General features: G+C 35.4%; 1 protein-coding gene across 1 annotated transcript in view; it reads right to left on the reverse strand.

The window, feature by feature from the left end:
* Window positions 1–3,988: 3,988 nt before the first annotated feature.
* The window catches only part of LOC111401328 (exocyst complex component SEC3A-like), a 35,635-nt gene continuing 19,871 nt past the window's right edge, over window positions 3,989–19,752 (reverse strand). The window contains exons 23-25 of the mRNA XM_023029021.1: window positions 5,970–6,035; window positions 5,801–5,890; window positions 3,989–4,336 (exon numbers count right to left, since the gene is read on the reverse strand). Of these exons, the coding sequence (XP_022884789.1) occupies window positions 4,226–4,336; window positions 5,801–5,890; window positions 5,970–6,035 (267 nt within the window). The 3' untranslated portion in view covers window positions 3,989–4,225. The remainder of the gene's footprint in view (window positions 4,337–5,800; window positions 5,891–5,969; window positions 6,036–19,752) is intronic.

Consider the following 19,752-nt stretch of genomic DNA (forward strand, 5'->3'; position numbering starts at 1 on the left):
TGGGTGCTACTATGAGCGAACAAAAATCTAATAATCTAATAATCAAAATATCAAAATTTTAATCTCATAAATTCTTAAGTAATTCTTCAAAGTCTAATAATGTTTGAGAGTTTATAATATCAATATCTGTTATCATATCTATGTCTGTTCCAAAAGGTATTTCATATTTTGATATACTTTTCTTTCTTTTTTCCAATTTATCTATTATATCTTGTATATCTTTTATGATTATTGACCTTACAATTCCTTTAGCGAAATTTTCTACTAAGTTTTCTTTAAAACATTTTAATATTTCTTGTGATGCATATAATTGTTCTTGATATCCTATCTTATCAATTTCTTCTTCAAATTTAATTTCTTTTTTATTTTTAACAATCTTTTTTATATTATATGGTCCTCTCTTATATTTGGGTTTTTCCATTTTATAATTATTCATTAATAATTTTTACAAATTTTTAGAAAAATTATTTGTTAGATTTTTTAAGGACTAAAAAAGAAACTTTTTATTATATAAAGGGTTGGTTGTTAAATTTTTCCAAGGATATTTTAGGTAGTTTCAAATTTCTAAAAAAAGTCAAAGGTCATTTTGGAAAAGGTTATATACTATTTGGGCCATTTTCATGTATATCCCGTTCTAGTCACCATTGTTTCAAATAGAGACCTGAGGTTCACATCTAAATTTTGGAAAAATTTAAAGGTAGCCATGGGACGAAACTAAAGTTTAGTACTGCTTATCATCCTCAGACAGATGGACAATCAGATAGAACCATCCAAACTCTAGAAGACATTTTGGGGGCATGTGTTTTGGATATTAGTGATAGTTGGGAGACACACCTCTCTTTAGTGGAGTTTCCTTACAATAATAATTTCCAGACAACTATAGGCATGACCCCATATAAAGCTCTTTATGGTAAGAAGTGCAAATCCCCTATCCATTGGGATGAGATCAGAGAGAATAGAATTTTGGGTCCAGAAATAATTGAACAAACAGTTGAGGCAGTTGACAAGATTAGAGCCAGAATAAAAATAGCGCAGGCTCGACAAAAAATTTATTCTGATTGTAGATTTGGATTTTAGTGTGGACGACAAAGTTTTTCTTAAAGTAGCACCCATGAAGGGTGTATCGAGATTTGGTAAGAAGGAGAAGTTGAAATCACGATTTAATGGACCTTTCGAAATTTTTGAAAGGATTTGTGTTGTGATTTACCGACTTGCCTTACCACCTGGACTTGTAGCAGTACATAACGTATTCCATGTTTCGGTGCTCAGAAAATATGTTCATGATCTCAATCATGTGGTGAGTTATTAGACATTGGAGGTACAAAAAGACTTATCATATAATGAATTCCTGACGATGATGGTGGACAGAAAGGTACATCAACTCAAAAACAGAGAAATTCCCTTAGTCAATGTCCAATGGTAAAATTATGGACCTGATAAATCAACTTAGGAGAAGGAAGAAGAGCTTAGAACCAAGTACCCAGAACTCTTCGATTAGTTGAGGTAAATTTTCGAGGGTGAGAGATTGTTATATTTTAATATTTTGAAAAGTTAAGGATTAAAATGATATATAGCAAATTTCAATTTCATTTGGGTTAAAATTTAGATTTTGACGGAACAATAATAAATATATAAATATTAGGCACGTTGGCTAGATCGTAATTAATCTTGCATATTCGGCTCGAGAAAAAGTTAATTTGGATTAGTGAAGCCTAATTTATCGGTGTCAAAAGATATGGTGCTAAAATTATTTTTAGTTAAGTTGAATTAATGCATTTAGAGTTTAGGAGTGTCACGTGTAGTGGTAAATGACTTTTATAATAATAATAATAATAATAAAGGGTTTTAGAGAGAGAGAGAGAGAGAGATATATATATATATATATAAAAGTATAATCAATATGTTCACATGTTTTTCTTTTCCTTTGAGTTTTCTCTCTCGTCCACTCACAAATTTAGCCACCTATAAGAAGCCTACACACACCAACTTGCCACGATTCCCACTTACACAAATAATAGGAGAAACAACCTTAACTTCCTTATTGTCCTCTCTCATCACTCGTGTTGATTTCATTATAACTTCTCCCATCATATATTCATTACTCATTAATTTTAGGGAAAATTGTAGCCGAGATACCAAATTTTTCGTTTATTAACAGACTTTGTCCAAACTTTTAGTTTGTGCCACCCACAGTCCCAAACCTTTCAAAAATATGCATCGATGGTCCAAATTGATGAAAACCGTACATTTGACCGTTAATTAACCAAGAAAAGTAAATGTTAACCTATTTTAACTAAATTGGAAAGGATAAAATGGTAACTTGATAATTACCATATTAAGTAAATTGAAAAAAAAAATCAAAAATTAAGAAAAGAAATTAAAAAAAGGGATTGTCTTTTTCAACCATCCCACCTCAACCCACCCCACCCCCATCTTTTGGGGCCCTTCAAAATAAAACTGGACAACTTACGAAAATATCCTTAAAATTAGAAGTCTTTTGAAAAATCATATAAAATATTTTTTGGAAGTAAAAAATACCATGAAACATTAAAATGTGATACAATGTCACTTTTAAAAGTTAAACGTCACCTTTTTATTAAAAAAGTGACATACAATGTCACTTTTATTGAAAAATAAAGTTTGTTACTGAAAAAAGTAATAGAAATCAAGGATGCTGAAAAAGTTGATAAACACTTAAAAAATGACAAATATTTAAAAAAAAAAAAAAAGTAATAACAAATACTAAAAAAAAGTAACAAAAATTCAAAAAAAAATACACATTAAAAAATAACAAACTCAAAAAAAAAGTGATAAAAATTTAAAAAAAAATTAACAAATTTATAAAATGGGGACGGAAAATTAAAAAAGTGACAATCACTAAATAATGACAGAAATTTAAAAAAAAATTAAAAAAGTGACAAAAGTAATATGATGGTGATTTTCCCATTGACAAAAAATTGTCTATATAATCAGATTCGTGCAAAATAAGATATCGCCCATATAAAGCAATTTCCACTTTTCACTTCCCTCCAGCCATTTCAAGCTCAACATTTATTTGCACTAGTATCTTCACTTTTCAGCCTCTTCACACCGTCTTCCAACATTGCTAAAGCTCCCAAATCCTCTTTCCCTCTTGACAAGACCAATTGCTGCTATTGTTGCCTGCCATCCAGACGCCCTCCGTCAGAGGCGATCACGCAGGGGCTTGCATCATTAGCAACAGGAACAACACTAGTACGAGCCATTGAAATCACGGGTGAATTGGCTAACTCCACTGTAAATCTTGATGGATCAACCATGGCCAGTGGTGGAACATGTTGTACAGAAAATGCTGTTCCACCACGACCTTTGCCATCGTCGCAACGATTATTACCAGAGCTTGAACTAAGCTTCTGATATTTGTGAGGTTGTGACGTATTGGTACCCTCTGCCAAGCTCAAAACTGGAACAAAAGCAGAAGGCATTGAAGAAATCAACATATGAACAGAAGGAAAGTTGAGGCGTGCCCCTTTCTTAAGATGTTTGGAGGCGGTTCTCGACAGATTAGAGGCGAAGAAAGCGGCAGCGCACAAGGAACACTGCAGCTTCACCGCCTTCGAAAAACCTGTATCAGAATTATGAACGAGAATTGGCTCCAAGTGTGCCCAGCACCACGTCCTTCCCTTTAATAGCCTTATTCCGTACCATTAAACCCTTCAAATCTCGTCCAATGCCTTGGCGGCCAACTCATCGGAGGATAATGATACGGCAGCCAGATTAGATTCCACAGCCGGAGTAGTGGCAGCATTTGGTGCAGCCATTATACTTCAAAATCTTGTAATTACACGCTTCAAATTCAACATACTATAACTCAAGTAGTTCCAAGTAGGAAATCATGTTCTTGGTGCATTTGGCCAGAATAGGGCGTAATTCTTAGTTGATTTGTTTAATTATAGTTTAAAAGATACTAAACAAAATACTTATTTTATGAGGTACAGGGCCTAATTTCCTTAATAAAACAATCATTCAGGCAATATGGCAGAAGTATATGTTTTTTTGTCTTGAATATCAATAACACGCATTTCATTCCTTCAATTTAAACAAAGCTAACAAATAACTATAGAAATACACACTGGAACTCAATGTCTTAATACAAATAACATTGGTCGATGACAGAAACAAATTGTGGCTATAGATACAACTTTGTGCTTCAAAAACTAATAAACTTTGAAGAGTTGCTGCTCCTCTACATAGATGCCAAAAGATCTCTCATTTCTGAGACAGATGGGATGCTCTCGTTGGGGTAAATTTTTGCTACAAGTTGGGCAAAACTGTCGTACTTGTCAAGAAACTCCTTCTGCCAATAATTAAAACACGAGTTATACATGGTCGAATATGAAGAAAATCTTACAGTTCATTAACTCATTTAAAAAAATAATAATAATAATAATTTTTATCCACCAAACAGAGCATGACTATCCAATTGCACCGTTCAGAATGTACAAATTTAAATCGAGGATAAAACAGTTGGAAGAGAAAATAAAGAGCAAGACACCAAACAAGTAATACAACGCCTGAAGCATGCAATGTTTCCATTCGTACATCAATTTCGAAAGGAGGATAACATTACAAGCATGTTTGAGCCCCTTTTTTGGCCAAAAATACATTTTGGAATAGTTTAGATGGAGAATGTGTGGTTAAAAGATAAGAAAATGTTTTGGATTTACGTATATATTATTTTATTGAAAAATATGTGGTTGAAAATAAGAGAAAAAAATATATTTTGGAAATAATGGGGACAAACTAGGACTACAAGTTCATTCTCAACTGAAAAGACCTAGTGATGTACTTCTATACTGATAGTCATGGCATGGACAATATCCAATGACATTAACTCCTATAGCAAACATGATACAGGGTAGACAGTACATAGGAAGAGAAAGATGTTAAAATTTTGTTGATTGTAATGTCCAGTACTATCGAATATTACGAACAAAACATGCTCTTACTGTCTGCATACTCATCCATCTTGTCTCTGCCAGACTAAATTTTAATCCACAATTCAGCTGACAATGTTGATGAACTACCATAGAAAAATGCCATCTCAAACTGAGACAGCATGATAAACCATGCTATAAAGGTTTAGGAATGTTGCTCACTTGCATTTAAAAAACTAAAAATGCAATATTACCATGCCGTAATATTTAGAAAAGATTGTTTATTTCAGTAAAGTCAAAGATTGGGTAGGGAGATTATTTGCTTATAATTAAAATTTTTTTAATGTATAATGAACCTCTGTTGGCATTAAAAAAATTGCCTCTAAATGATCCTTCCGACAAGAATATCCTCATAAAGCCCCTATTTGACAACCATTCCTTCAAAACTCTATTTTTCTCTCATACTCATTTTCAATCACATTCATAATAAAATATTCTTCATGTAAATCCAAATCTTTTCCTACTTTTTAACCTCACATTCTCCAAAAATATACTATTGAAAAATTTGTTCTACACAAAAAAAGGCTGTCAAACAGGGGCAAAATGTCTAGTTTTCTTTAACATAGCAAAAAGACCAAGCTTAAATTAACAGTTCTACCACACAGATTAATTATTTGTAAATTTAGTTTAGATGCAGCAGGAAGTACAATAGATGCCATGGATTCTCACATTTCAAGTTCACCTATATGCATTCAGATTTCATTTCCATATCTCATCACTCAGTCGATCATTAATAATTTAAGTTGCATCATCCTGAAATTTGTAAATGAAACCCCAAGGTTTTTAACCTTAAACCTGGTGCTCACACTATAAAAGAGATATACCTTCAACTTATCCCATAACGAAGGCAACAGTTCCTCTGACGTCAAATTCTTCTGCAGTCTCTTATACATTGCATGGATAGACTTGTCAACCTAAAAAAGGTTAAATATGTACTCAAAAAATATGTCCAAAAATAGATGCCAGATTCATTAGGTTTAGGGATTTACTTACACCAGCCAAACTTGATTTTACAACCTTCCGCAGATCCATTTTTGACAGTCCAAGCTGGAATGGGATCTGAAATTTTTTTGGTGCATCAGTTTTAATCACAGATAACTTAAGTTTGAAAGCAAATACAGGCAATGACAAGACTCAAAAGCTAAGTCCATATGGAGCTAACAATATAAAAATTTGATACATGATCTAGGAAAACTGCTAGTGGTGTGACACTGCTTGTGCTGACAAGCCGAGCTATTATTTCATAATGCCACTAATATGCACTTTCCAACTCTCAGTTTGTGCTCTCTACATAACAAATTAAGAATATCTCCTCGAGCAGTTTGAAAAAAAAAAAAAAAAAAAAAGATTTCAAATAGTGCATATATCAAGTTGAACCATAAAACTTTCTGCCAATAAGTTGTATCGATCTTTTACTGGTCAAACTTACTACAATCATTTGGGAGAGTAACTCATGCCATCTTGTGCTCAAGTGAAATCATATATGGCAGTGTCGGGTACAAAGTAAAAACCATGATTCAATAAACGATCTAAAGTACGCCAGAAGCATATCAAATAGAGAAGATGAGCATAGAGGACATTAGACTTCTAAGCTATTACTTATGCTGCACGTGGAAGCTGAGACAGGCAGAAAAGGATTGATGTAGCCAACCCCAAATTTATTGGATGTTTAGTTTGTGGTTGTGGAGGCAGAGGCAGTTTCAAAGATTAATGATACCATAAGTTGAGCATGCATAATTATTACATTAAGAGCCCTCATCAACAATTGTAATGCTGTTAACGCAAGGAACTAAAGCCCTAGGGATGGTGGTGTCTTAGGCCCTAAGCACCATGTCACGTGTTTACTGTTATTTATGTCTATTATAATAGCACACGCTAACCTACCTAGTTGTAATTTTTTAATCAAATTTAGATCCTAGTTTCCAAGGAATTAGTAAGATATTAATAAGATATTAAGAGCTTGTTTGGTACAGATTTTATGTCAATTAAAATCAATTTTTTGACCGTTATTTCACTATTCTAACCGTCATTTTTGAATTCTTCTCTCACGGGTAAAACCCACTTTATCTCTAACGATCAAAAAATCAATTATCAAATCACTACCAAACAAGCACTAGGAGATCTGATGGAATATTAGAAGAGATTATATAATCTAGTTTCCAATTTTTATGCGTATTTTAGAAAACATGACTAGGGTTTGATTTAACATCTTTTATAAATATTTTTTACTTAGAATAAAATCTTTGAAACCTTATATAAAGTTAGAATAAAATCTTTGAAACCTTATGTAAAGGGCTTTTTGCATTGTAACAAAAAACAACTGTGATATATGAAATAAACTGATATTTTCTCCCTCTTCTTCTCTCTTCTGCCTTCGTTTCTCTTCTTCTATCCTTCTCCTATAATTGTTTCATAGCATCCTACATCAAGATCTCCTATAATTTCTCTTGTCCTATTAAAGCATTGGGCTGACTGCCCTTTTAATGAGAATTGCCGCAAAGAGAAAATCAGTTTTTCCAAAGCTCTCATGATATTTTGACAAATGCTTCACACACAGAGGCGTGCAGTGACTGCATTCCCATGGAAGTAGTTTTTTAAAGAACATTTCATTTAAAGATGTGCAAGAGAATATAATGCAATATGGCTCAGGCACAAAATCAATAGCTAAAATAAATTAGACAATCGGATAATCTGAAGCTCCAGAAACACATTTCAGAAAAACAACATAAAAATGAAAATATTATCCTTACATAGAGCAAATAAATGCATTTTTTCACTCCTCCATATACTAGGGGATTTCATTTGGAAAAGAAAATGTACAATGCTCCACAGCCATGGGTCCAATGCACAAGATCTTATATCACTTAACAATAAGGCCCTATCGATTAGAATTACACAAATAAATCAATTATAGACACTAATACAATTAGATCCATTCTTCATAGACAAACTTGGGCTTTGCAATCCCTCGTAAGATCAATTCAGGATCATGGATCATTTTCTAAAAGGTAGGAAGGGCTGTAGCACAAAATAAAGATTTTCATAACTACCTGATTACATACTGTGGAAAATAATATATATTATTTAGTTTCCTATTTAGTTGTAAAATAATATAAATCATAGGACTCTAAATCCTAGATTTTATGGGATTGGGATTAGGTAAATTATTATCCCTGATTCGGTGGGGATATATATTTGTTTCCTTTTTAGCTTGTTAACCTAGCCTATAAAAGCTCCTTTTTGTAACTGAGTAATATATAGAAAATCTATTCTCATTTACCCACATGGTATTAGAGCCATAAGGCTTACAAGTTTCTGGGAAATTTTTTTTCTGACCTGATATGTTCTACAATTTTTTTTTTTTCAGATTTCACTGATATTGAATTCTACTTTGTGCGATCTGCCTTAATTGCCTAGTGATCGTGTCTTTTTGTGGAGAATGTCGAAGGTTTAGAGATGACTGTTACAACACAATCAGAGGAGATTGTTCAATCCCAACAATCTAGGGAAGTGCTAAATATCCAATCTGCATATAGGCTAGATGGAAAAAATTACCTTAAATGGTCTCAACTTGTTTGCACCGTGCTAAAAAGAAAAGGAAAGATCAGCCATCTCACGGGTACGGGACCAAGACCAGAAGATCCCCGGTTTGAAGCTTGGGATGAAGAGGATTCCATGATTATGGCATGGCTGTGGAACTCTATGACTCCTGAAATCAGTGATACATGCATGTTCTTGGCTACTGCCAAGGATATTTGGGACACAATTAAACAGACTTATTCCAAAAGCTAGAGATGTGGCCTAAGTATACGAAGTTAAAGTGAAGACAATCGCTGCCAAACAAGGGAGTAAAACAGTTATTGAATATGCCAATCAATTGAAATATTTATGGCAAGAACTTGATCATTATAGGGTGATTAAAACAAAATGTCCTGAGGATGCAGCTGTTATAAAGGACTTCATAGAGCAAGATAGAGTCTCTGATTTTCTTGTTGGACTTAGTCCAGAATTTGACCAAGTGAGAATCCAGATTCTTGGCAAGCAGGAAATTCCATGTTTTAATGAGGTGGTAGCATTGATTCGAGGTGAAAAAAGCAGAAGGAGCCTGATGCTTGAACCACAAAGCATGGATAGCTTTGCCATGGTGGCTGATGTGTCAATAATTCAGCCATGAATGTAGAATGAGTACCAGTTGTTGAAAATGGGAGGTCTGGCCAAACAAAAGCTCAGAGCCGTGATTACAAGGATAGCTTGTGGTGCAATTATTGTAGGAAAACACGTCATACCCGTGAACAATGTTGGAAGCTTCACAGAAAACCTCCAAGCCAAGAGTGGAGACAAAAAAAGAGAACAGTCAAAGAATAATGGACAGGCCCATGTTGCTGGGATACAGCAGAATGAAATAGCACCTCAGACAATAGGTCTCAACCAAGAAAAGGTCGAGAGGGTGAAATCTCTTATCGGCAACCTCGAGAAAACTTAAGGTACTTGTTGATTTTGGCGTATTCAGGTGAGTTTCCATCCTCTATTGGATTAAATGTCTCTGGTATAACCTTTGCAAACTGATGGGTTATGGAGTCAAGAGCAACCGACCATATGACCCATTCACCTAAAGTTTTTTTCACATATACTCCATGTCCAAGCAGCAGGAAAATTGCCACAGCTGATGGTTCCTTGACCACTATAGCAGGTGTAGATGTTAAAATAAGCCCATTACTGACCTTAAAAAATGTTCTCCATGTCCCTAAATTGTCCACAAATCTTGTCTCTGTCCAAAAACTTACTCAAGATTTATGTTTCAATGTGTTTTTTCATCATAGTTATTGTGTATTTCAGGCTAAGGATTCGGGGAAAATGATTGGACATGCTAGAGAACGGGATGGGCTCTGCTACCTCGAAACACCACCGAATCAATCAAGCATTACCAAAAGTAATTTACCTCAATCTTTTGTTTCAGAGTCTTTTTTTTCCAATAAGGGGAGAGTTTGGCTTCACCATTGCCCACTTGGACATCCATCATTTAGAGTCATTAGAATTCTATTTCCTTCGTTGTTTAAAGGTCTAGTTGTTGAAGATTTTCATTGTGAAGTGTGTGAACTCACTAAACACAAGCGAGTATCTTTTCCAATCAGTAATAAAAGAAGTTCTATTCCTTTTTATCATATTCACAGTGATATTTGGGGTCCTTCTACTGTTCCTAATGTTTCTGGGGCAAGATGGTTTGTTTCATTCATTGATGATTGCACTCGTGTTACTTAGATATTTTTATTGAAACATAAATCTAATGTTAGTACTGTTTTCCCAAATTTTTGTTCCATGATTAAGAATCAATTTGGAGCCAATATCAAAAGGTTTAGGTCGGATAATGCTAAGGATTACTTCAATCAAGTCCTATCCCCATACTTTCAGAATGAAGGAATAATACATGAGTCATCTTGTGTTAATACCCCACAGCAAAACGGAGTGGCTGAAAGGAAAAAAGGTCACCTTCTTGAATCAACCCGAGCATTCATATTCCAAAACAATGTGCCTAAATCCTTTTGGGGGGAAGCAGTTCTTATAGCCACACATCTTATAAATCGTTTGCCTTCTAGAGTCTAGGGATTTAAGAGTCCAATGGGAACACTCTCAACATTCTATCCTAACCTACAAACTTCAAATAATCTTGTCCCTAGGATATTTGGATGCATCATTTGTCCATATCCGTGGTCAAAATGGGGGAAAGTTGGATCCAAGGGCATTAAAATGCATCTTTGTCGGATATTATTCGACTCAGAAAGGGTACAAGTGTTACCACCCTCCATCTTCTATGTCTCGTTAGATGTTACTTTCAATGAACAAGAGTCATATTTCGCCACTCCTTATCTTCAAGGGGAGAATTCAATAGAAGATAAGGATCAATTTTTCCTTGATCTACCATTTTCCAAATCAGTTTCAACTTCCTCGCCTTGTTCCACTGTGCCGAATCCTGTATCCCCTATCTCTTCGAGTCCAAAAATCCCCAAGAAAATATAGATTCCGCTCTTGAGAATGTGAGATTTGGAAAGGGCAAGGTGTTTTCGAGGAAGAAGACGATCATCCCTAAATCTATGCAGGTTCTAGACTGCAACCCAGATCCTAAGAATGAGGTAACAATTTATAATCCTTCATTGCAAGCTGAAATTGAACCCCAGATGAGTAATAATGACCAGGACCTTCCCATTGCTATTAGGAAAGGGACTGGAGAGTGTACAAATCAACCTTTATATCCTCTTGCACATTTCTTGTCTTTTAAAAAAATTTCACCATCTCATAGAGCATTCCTTGTTAGCTTAAATACCATTGCTCTTCTTACCTCCTTATCCGAGGCATTATCCAATGAGAAATGGAAACAAGCCATTAATGTGGAGATAGAGGCGTTGGAAAAAATAAATAAAACTTAGGAATTGGTAAAGTTGCCAACAGGAAAGAAACTAGCGGGGTGTAAATGGATTTATACAGTGAAGTATAGAGCAGATGGATCAATAGAAAGATACAAAGCAAGGTTGATAGCCAAGGGTTATACCCAAACCTATGGAATTGATTACCTAGAGACTTTTGCTCCGATTGCAAAGATGAATACTATTAAAATCTTATTGTCACTAGCAGCTAATTATGGTTGGGAATTGCAGCAGTTTGATGTCAAAAATGCATTTTTTTACATGGAGAATTAGAGGAAGAGATTTATATGGAGGTTGCGCCGGGTTATGGGAACAATTTGGCTGCTGATACTGTGTGTAAGTTAAAGAAAGTTTTGTACTGACTTAAACAATCACCATGTGCATGGCTTGGAAGATTTGCAAAAGTTATGGTGGCCATTGGATATTAACAAAGCCAAGGAGATCATACGATGTTTCATTAAACATTCATCTTCAGGGGGAGTCATAACAAAATGGTTTCAATTATCTTCTGTTTTAAGGAGGTCTTACATTATATAGGCAAGATTGACAACCATATAAAGAAACCTAAGATATACATGCTAATTACATAGAATGATTCTAGGGAGCTATTCATGGTAAGCTAAATCTCCTCTTCATATCCTAGGATATTGAGTCAATTCAAGCATAATTTAAGGTCAGTTATATACAAAATTATTGCTTTCTATTGACATCCCCCTCAAATTGATGGAGGTTTATCAATCAGCATCAATTTGTTTGTAAGAAAATTGTGTCGTAGCCATGTGAGAGCCTTAGTGAAAATATATGCCACTTGAAGATTGTTGGACACATGGGGAAGAGAAATAATCTGTGCCTCAAATGTCTCATGAATGAAGTGGCAATCCACCTCGATATGTTTAGTGCGTTCATGAAAGATAGGATTAGTTTAAATGTGAGTAGCACTAGTATTATCCACATTAAGAGGAGTAGGACCACATGGAGAAAAACCAAGCTCATCCAATAGCCTACGGAGCCAATGTATCTCAGCACAAGCTTGTGACATAGCCCTATATTCGGACTCAGTAAAGGATTTAGAAACACAGTCCTGTTTCTTGCTTTTCCAAGAAATAAGAACCGGGCCAAGAAACATACACTAACCCGTGGTAGAGCGTCGGGTATCACTACACCCAACATAATCGGCATCACTACATGCGACGAGATCAAGTGAAGTACCAACAGGATAGAAAAGTCCACGCATGGATGTGCCCTGAACATATCTGATGATTCTTCGAACTGCAGCCATATGGAAGTGTCGAGGAGAAGCCATGTATTGACTAACTTGTTGGACTGCATAAGAGATATCAGGTCTAGTGGTTATAAGATAGACTAAGCTGCCGCCAACAAGGGTACGATCGGCTGTGGGGTCTGCTAACAAGTCACCTTCTTCTTGCGTAACTTGAGATTAAGTTCCATGGGAGTATCAATGTAATGCCCCGAAAATTTAAAAATAAAAACTATTTGTTTTATATAGTGTATTTTATTATTTTGAAAAAAAATAATAATAAATAAATGTAACTAAAATGAAATGAGTTTAAATTCCTATTCTTTTATTTAGGTCTAATAATTTGATTTTCACGGATCAAGATTTAATATATCAATATTGGGCTTGTTGAATAGATCATATTAAATCATGAATTTTAGGCTCAAGAAAAAGTTAATGTGGATAAGTTAGGCCAAAGATATCGCAATTCTAAGAATAGATTTTTTTTTTTTAATTTATTAATTAAATTGGTTTAGGATTTGGTGTAGTTGGGACCACCAATTTCATGTGTAGAAGAATTAGAATATTAACTTGCATTCTTTTATTTTAGGACAAAGGTTTAAGTTAATATAAATCTAAGCTAGATTTATTTTAAAAAATCCCAATCATTCCTTACCTTGTATTTTTTTTCAAAACCCTATTGGAGGATTCTTTAATGTAGATAATCCAAATTACATTTGATAAGGATGGCAAATTGAGTGTCGATAAATGAATACAATTCTTTTAGCTAATCCAAAACCCAAATCACTTGTTAGGATGAATATACGTGTAGATATATAGGAATTTTACTGCGTAGTTGTAATTGTAGTGGCTGGCCATAATTCTACTTTTGATTTAATAAGTATTAATTATATATATTTTTATCACAATCAAGTACATGAATCACATCATGATTTGCTTTATCAAAAAGTTAGCTTTATCAAATTTGGTGGTACACGTCTTTTTCATCCCAATTCCATCAAAATTCTATTGTTTTTTTCAACTATAAATACAATGTCAGAAGCCTCATCATGGACTACCAAAAAAATAAATACAATACATACGGGAAAGAGAGAGAGAGAGAATAGCATTGGAAATAAAATTTGCATACATCGAATATTTTAATCAAGTATTTTTCAGAGCGGCGAAAAGATTTTGAACGTGCTTCAGATTTTTCTAACAAGATAAGATACTTTATGTGCAAGTGTTTTGTGTTTCCTTATGCCTTTATATTCAATGGATTGCCAGTGGACAATTTTCTTTAAGAGATATGAAATCCTAGGGGATTATAAGAGGACCTAAAATGAGTGTGTCATTTGGTCACCGATATATTCTATAAGATCAGAGTGGTATGAAATATATAATTTTATTGTTATATATTTGCATATGGCAACTGCACGTATTTTATTGGGTGTTTTTGAATACTCTTACAAATTTTTATAGGTTGGTTCGGATCGATTGGACTGTGACGAATTGGTGATGCAGGCTGCTAAGAGAATCATAGTAATGAAGCATAAATTTTTCATTAAGTTTTTTTCTGCCCTCATAATTATTTGTTAATTTATTTTGAGACATGTTTAGTGTTATTTTCCATATACAATTGCTATGTTTAAGTTAAATTTATGAATGCCGCAGTTATTATTTATTAAAGAATTTCATTTTGATCTTTTTGCATGAAAAGTAAACAAAAAACATGAAACTTTGGTAATGCCCGGGTGTTATGAAAATTCGGGGCGTTACAATCAAGAGGTGTAGAGTCCTAGAGACCAACAGCGACCACCAAGTCTCTAGCATACTTGTGCTATGACAAAAAAGTACCCTGTGAACCAACAGCAATTTCAAGACCAAGAAAATATGTGACAGAGCACAAATCCTTCATGTGAAAAGAGTCTTGTAAATTCTACTTTAATTGGGAAATCATAACTGAATCAGTACCCATGATGATTATGTCGTCCACATATACCAAGAGAATCACATATCAATTTTAGTTTTGCGAAGGAACAAAGATGCATCATACTTGCTTTTGAGAAAAGAAAACTTGAGTAGGATAGATGTAAATTTCTCATACCACGCACGAGGTGCTTGCTTGAGACCATATAAGGAGCGACACGACTTGCATACTGCCAAAGTAGGGGTAGAAAATAAACCAGCACGAGGACGTATATAAACATCTTCCTTCAGATCTCCGTGAAGAAATGCCTTTCTTCACATCTATTTGGAGCAAACTGCAATTTTGAGAAGCCACAATAGCCAATAGTGCGTATAGAGGTCATTTTGGCTACAGGAGCAAATGTCTCATCGTAATCCACACCATATTCTTGGTTATTTCCAAGAGCTACTAGTCGAGCCTTATATTTGTCCAAACTACCATCAGACTTGACCTTAATAGAATAGACCCACTTACATCCAAGTAGAGTCACACCTACAGGACAATCTACCACTTCCCAAGTCTCATTAGCTTCAAGAGCACATAGTTCTTCCTGCATGACCTGCTGCCAACATTTCTCTTTGACTGCCTGTGAGTAACTAGTAGAAATAACAATAGAGTATATAGTGGCAGAGAGTGCACGAATACAGGTACTTGCCATAAGTGACTCAAATCCATAACAGTCAGGGGACCAAATACTCTATAGAAGCGGCGCAAGGGAGCAGATGTTAAAACAGGAACAGAACTGGACAGCACTGGAAGTCTCCTCTGACATACCATACCGGGCTTGAACCTTTCAACCTGAGTACTAGGAGCAGTAGAGGTGTCATCAAAAGAAGGTAAGAGAAAAAGAGAAGGCTTCGGTGATGAAGACATAGGAAAGAACCATTCATTTTCAAAGAAAATGATATACCTCGAAACACGAACTCGATTAGAGTTTGGATCATAGCATAAACAACATTTTTGTGTGACACTATATCCCAAGAATGCATAACGAATGGATTGGGCAAAAAGTTTGTTTCTGTCCGGTGGAGGAAGATGCATAAAACACACACCCCCAAAGGTGTGAAGATTTGAATAAGTAGGATTGCAATGATGAAGCCTGAAATATGGAGAGTCGAAATCAAGAGCCTAAATCAAGAGCCTGAGATGGAAGTCTATTGATAAGAAAGGTTGCTATGGTAAGAGCTTCTACCCAAAACTTAAAAGGAACAAAAGACTCAATGAGCAATGTCCTAACATCATCTAAAAGATGACGATTCTTTCGTTCAGCTAGTCCATTTTGTTGCGTAGTATGAGGACAAGCACATTGAGAGATAATACCTTTAGATTGCAAGAAAGATTGAAACTCATGAGACATATTGCAGTCCCGAGTCAGATTGAAGAATTTTAATAGTGGCTGAAAACTAAGTGTCAACTAGAATTGAAAATAGTTTAAACATACGAAAACTTCTGATTTGAGCCGCAAGAAATAAACCCATCTATATCTACTGTAGTTATCGATAAAAGTCACAAAATATTTGTATTGACAATGAGAGATCGTAGGACTAATGCCCCAGACATCACTGTGAATTAACTCAAATATATGAGTTGCTCTACTTCCTTCAGAAGGAAAAGCTAAAGTCTTACTTTTACCCAGTTTACAAGTTGCACAATCACGAAATATAGTGGAAGAAGAATGCTTTTTATTAGGCAATAGACCAGATTTCAATAAATAAGATAGAATCCTAGAACTAAGATGACCAAGACATTTATGTCAGACTTCATTTGACACTTAAGACTCGTTACAAAGGAAAGACAGTACAGAGAAAGAAGATAAGTTGCATGGAACAGATAGTTGCAAAGAGAAGAGACGACAGCTTATCTGGTTAATGGGTCCTTTGTTGTAACAATGGGGTGTGGTTATGATTCTACATTTTAGACTCCATGAAGCTGGACTCTCCGCCAGTAGCTCATCGATAAAAGTCACAAAATATTTGTATTGACAATGAGAGATGGTAGGACTAATGCCCCAGATATCACTGTGAATTAACTCAAATATATGAGTTGCTCTACTTCCTTCAGAAGGAAAAGCTAAAGTCTTACTTTTACCCAGTTTACAAATTGCACAATCACGAAATATAGTGGAAGAAGAATGCTTTTTATTAGGCAATAGACCAGATTTCAAGAAATAAGATAGAATCCTAGAACTAAGATGACCAAGACATTTATGCCAAACTTCATTTAACACTTAAGACTCGTTACAAAGGAAAGACGGGACAGAGGAAGAAGATAAGTTGCATGGAACAGGTAGTTGCAAAGAGAAGAGATGACAGCTTATCTGGTTAATGGGTCCTTTGTTGTGACAAGGGGGTGTGGTTATGATTCTACATTTTAGACTCCATGAAGCTGGACTCTCCGCCAGTAGCTCATCATCCGTCCTAGGACCGCCCCGTGCTTAGACCCCTTTGCTATCAACTGCCCTGAAATCTGATCGTGCACAATGCAACCATCATTAGTAAAATGTACCTCATAGTTTTGGTCAACAAGCTGGCCGACAGATACTAAATTCACGGAGAGATTTGGAGACACCAGAACATCATTAAAGTTAGAAGATACATCACCAACTACTACAATGGATAGAGCACTACCATTGGCTGTTTGAATATGTGAGGGGCCAAAATATTTTCTGATATTACTAGATCCATGGAGAGAATTAGTCATATGATTTGAGGCGCCTGAGTCTAAGATCCAAGAAGTAGGTGAAGAACCATTATCTTGAAGGCCAAATACTGAAAAAGCACTCAAAATCATTTCCTACACCGCCTCTCGAGTTATAATAGGTGATTGAAGCTATGAACTAACAACAGAAGTTGCAGCATCCACACTTGTAATGGCAGGCTGTAGAGTAGGGGAAGCAACAGCAGCATGATAAGCCTTATTGGATCGTGAAGGACGAACAGGGCACTCCTTGATAATGTGTCCTGGCAATTTGCAGTAGTTATGAAATTTTTGAGGACAATGAGGAGCAATATAACCGTATTTTTTACAACTATAGCACTGTGTGGTGCTCACATCACGACCCTTTCCCTTGCCATGTGCAGCATAGGCAACTCAGACAATATTAGAAGCAACATGTCCCTGCTCCATAATATTTTGAGTATTAAGACGTTCCTCATGCAAGAGTTCTCCAAAACATGTCTCCAAAGTTGGAACAAGATTTCTATTTACTAAAGAGGCACGAACATATTCAAGTCAGGCCTCAATTTCATCAGAAATTGGTCTCTTTGGCTGGTTTTGTGTACATGGTGTACTGCTTCCAATCCAGCCTCCAATCCTTCTGCAGAGACCTTGGTTGTAAAAAGATCAAAATAATCATTCCATAAAGTCAAAAAACCAGAGAAATAATCTTGAACGGATAGGTCTCCTTGGGTATAGTTAGTGAGCCAACTCAAATTGGAAGCGCCTAGCATTGTTGTCTTGATTATAGACTTGCTTGAGATAATCCCACATAGCTTTTGCAGACCTATGAGGACGCAGAGAAAGAATCAAATGTGGCTCCATAGAACCAAGAATCCATGACATGATTTGGTTATCTTTGGCAGCCAAGCTGCCTTGTCAGCAGCTGAACTTTCTACAGCAGATCCTCCTTTGTTGCTGCCATCTTTATGACTCCACAACTCCTCTCTTGAGAATTGTCTCTAATTGAAACTCCTAGGCAGCATAATTTTTGCCAGTAAATCTGACACAAGCATTATCTGGCTTCTCCATTATTGTTGAGGCTATGACTGAGAAAGCTAGCAATGATATATATTATTTAAGAATATGGCTCTGATACCATAACAGAATGGTTCCAATTATCTTTTCTTTTGAGGAGGTCTTACATTATGTAGGCAAGATTGACAACCATATAAAGAAATCTAAGATATACATGCTAATTACATAGAGTGATTCTAGGGGGCTATTTATGGTAAGCTAAATCTCCTCTTCATATCCTAGAATATTGAGTCAATTCAAGCATAATTTATGGTCAGTTATATACAAAATTATTGCTTTCTATTGACAAGTCACAATTCTCTTGGTATATGTCGATGACATAATAGTGACAGGGGATGATGATAAGGAGAGACAGTTCTAAGTCAGTGTTTGGCTAAAGAGTTTGAGATCAAAATGTTAGGGAGGTTGAAATATTTTCTTGGGATTGAGGTGGTTCACTCTAGATAGGGCATTTTTATCTCCCAACATAAGTATGTTACTGATCTCCTCGAAGAAACAGGCAAGACAGCATGCAAACCAGCAAGTACTCCAATGGACCCAAATCTTAGACTTGGAAATGCAGAGGAAAATGCTGCAATAGACAAGGAAATGTACCAACGGTTGGTAGGAAGACTGATTTATCTATCTCACACACGACCGATTATAGTGTATGCCATGAGTTCAATTAGCCAGTTCATGCATAGTCCGAAAGAAGCTCATTTGCAAGCAGCCAACAAATTGTTACAATATCTCAAAGGAACTCCAGGGAAAGGAATTTTGTATAGAAGAAACTCGGGACTAGTACTTGAGGCATTCACACATGCAGACTATGCGGGATCAATGGTTGATAGAAGATCTACATCCGGATATTGCACCTTTCTAGGAAGTAATCTTTTCTCTTGGAAAAGTAAGAAACAAAATGTGGTAGCCAGATAAAGTGCTAAAGCAGAATTTAGAGCAATGACACAAAGAGTATGTGAGCTACTATCGTTGAAGATCATCTTAGAGGACCTCAAGATCATATGGGATGAACCTATGCAACTTTACTATGATAACAAGTCTACTATTAGCATTGCACACAACCCAATTCAACATGATAGAACTAAGCACATCGAGATAGGCAAACACTTTATCAAAGAAAAGTTGGACAATGACTTGATCTACACACCCTACGTGTCCACTTCAGGTAAATTAGCTGAGGTGTTTACAAAAGGACTGAACAGTACAATGTTTCAGACACTTGTTTCCAAGCTAGGAATGGAAAATGCCTATTCACCAGCTTGAGGTGGAGCGTGGAAAATAATATTTATTATTTAGCTTCCTATTTAGTTGTAAAATAATATAAATCATAAGACTCTAAATCCCTGATTTTGTGGGATTGGGATTAGGTAAATTATTATCCCTGATTCAGTGGGGATA

This window comes from Olea europaea, chromosome 10 (genome assembly GCF_002742605.1).
Source record: "Olea europaea var. sylvestris chromosome 10, O_europaea_v1, whole genome shotgun sequence".
NCBI classification, from domain to species: domain Eukaryota; kingdom Viridiplantae; phylum Streptophyta; class Magnoliopsida; order Lamiales; family Oleaceae; genus Olea; species Olea europaea.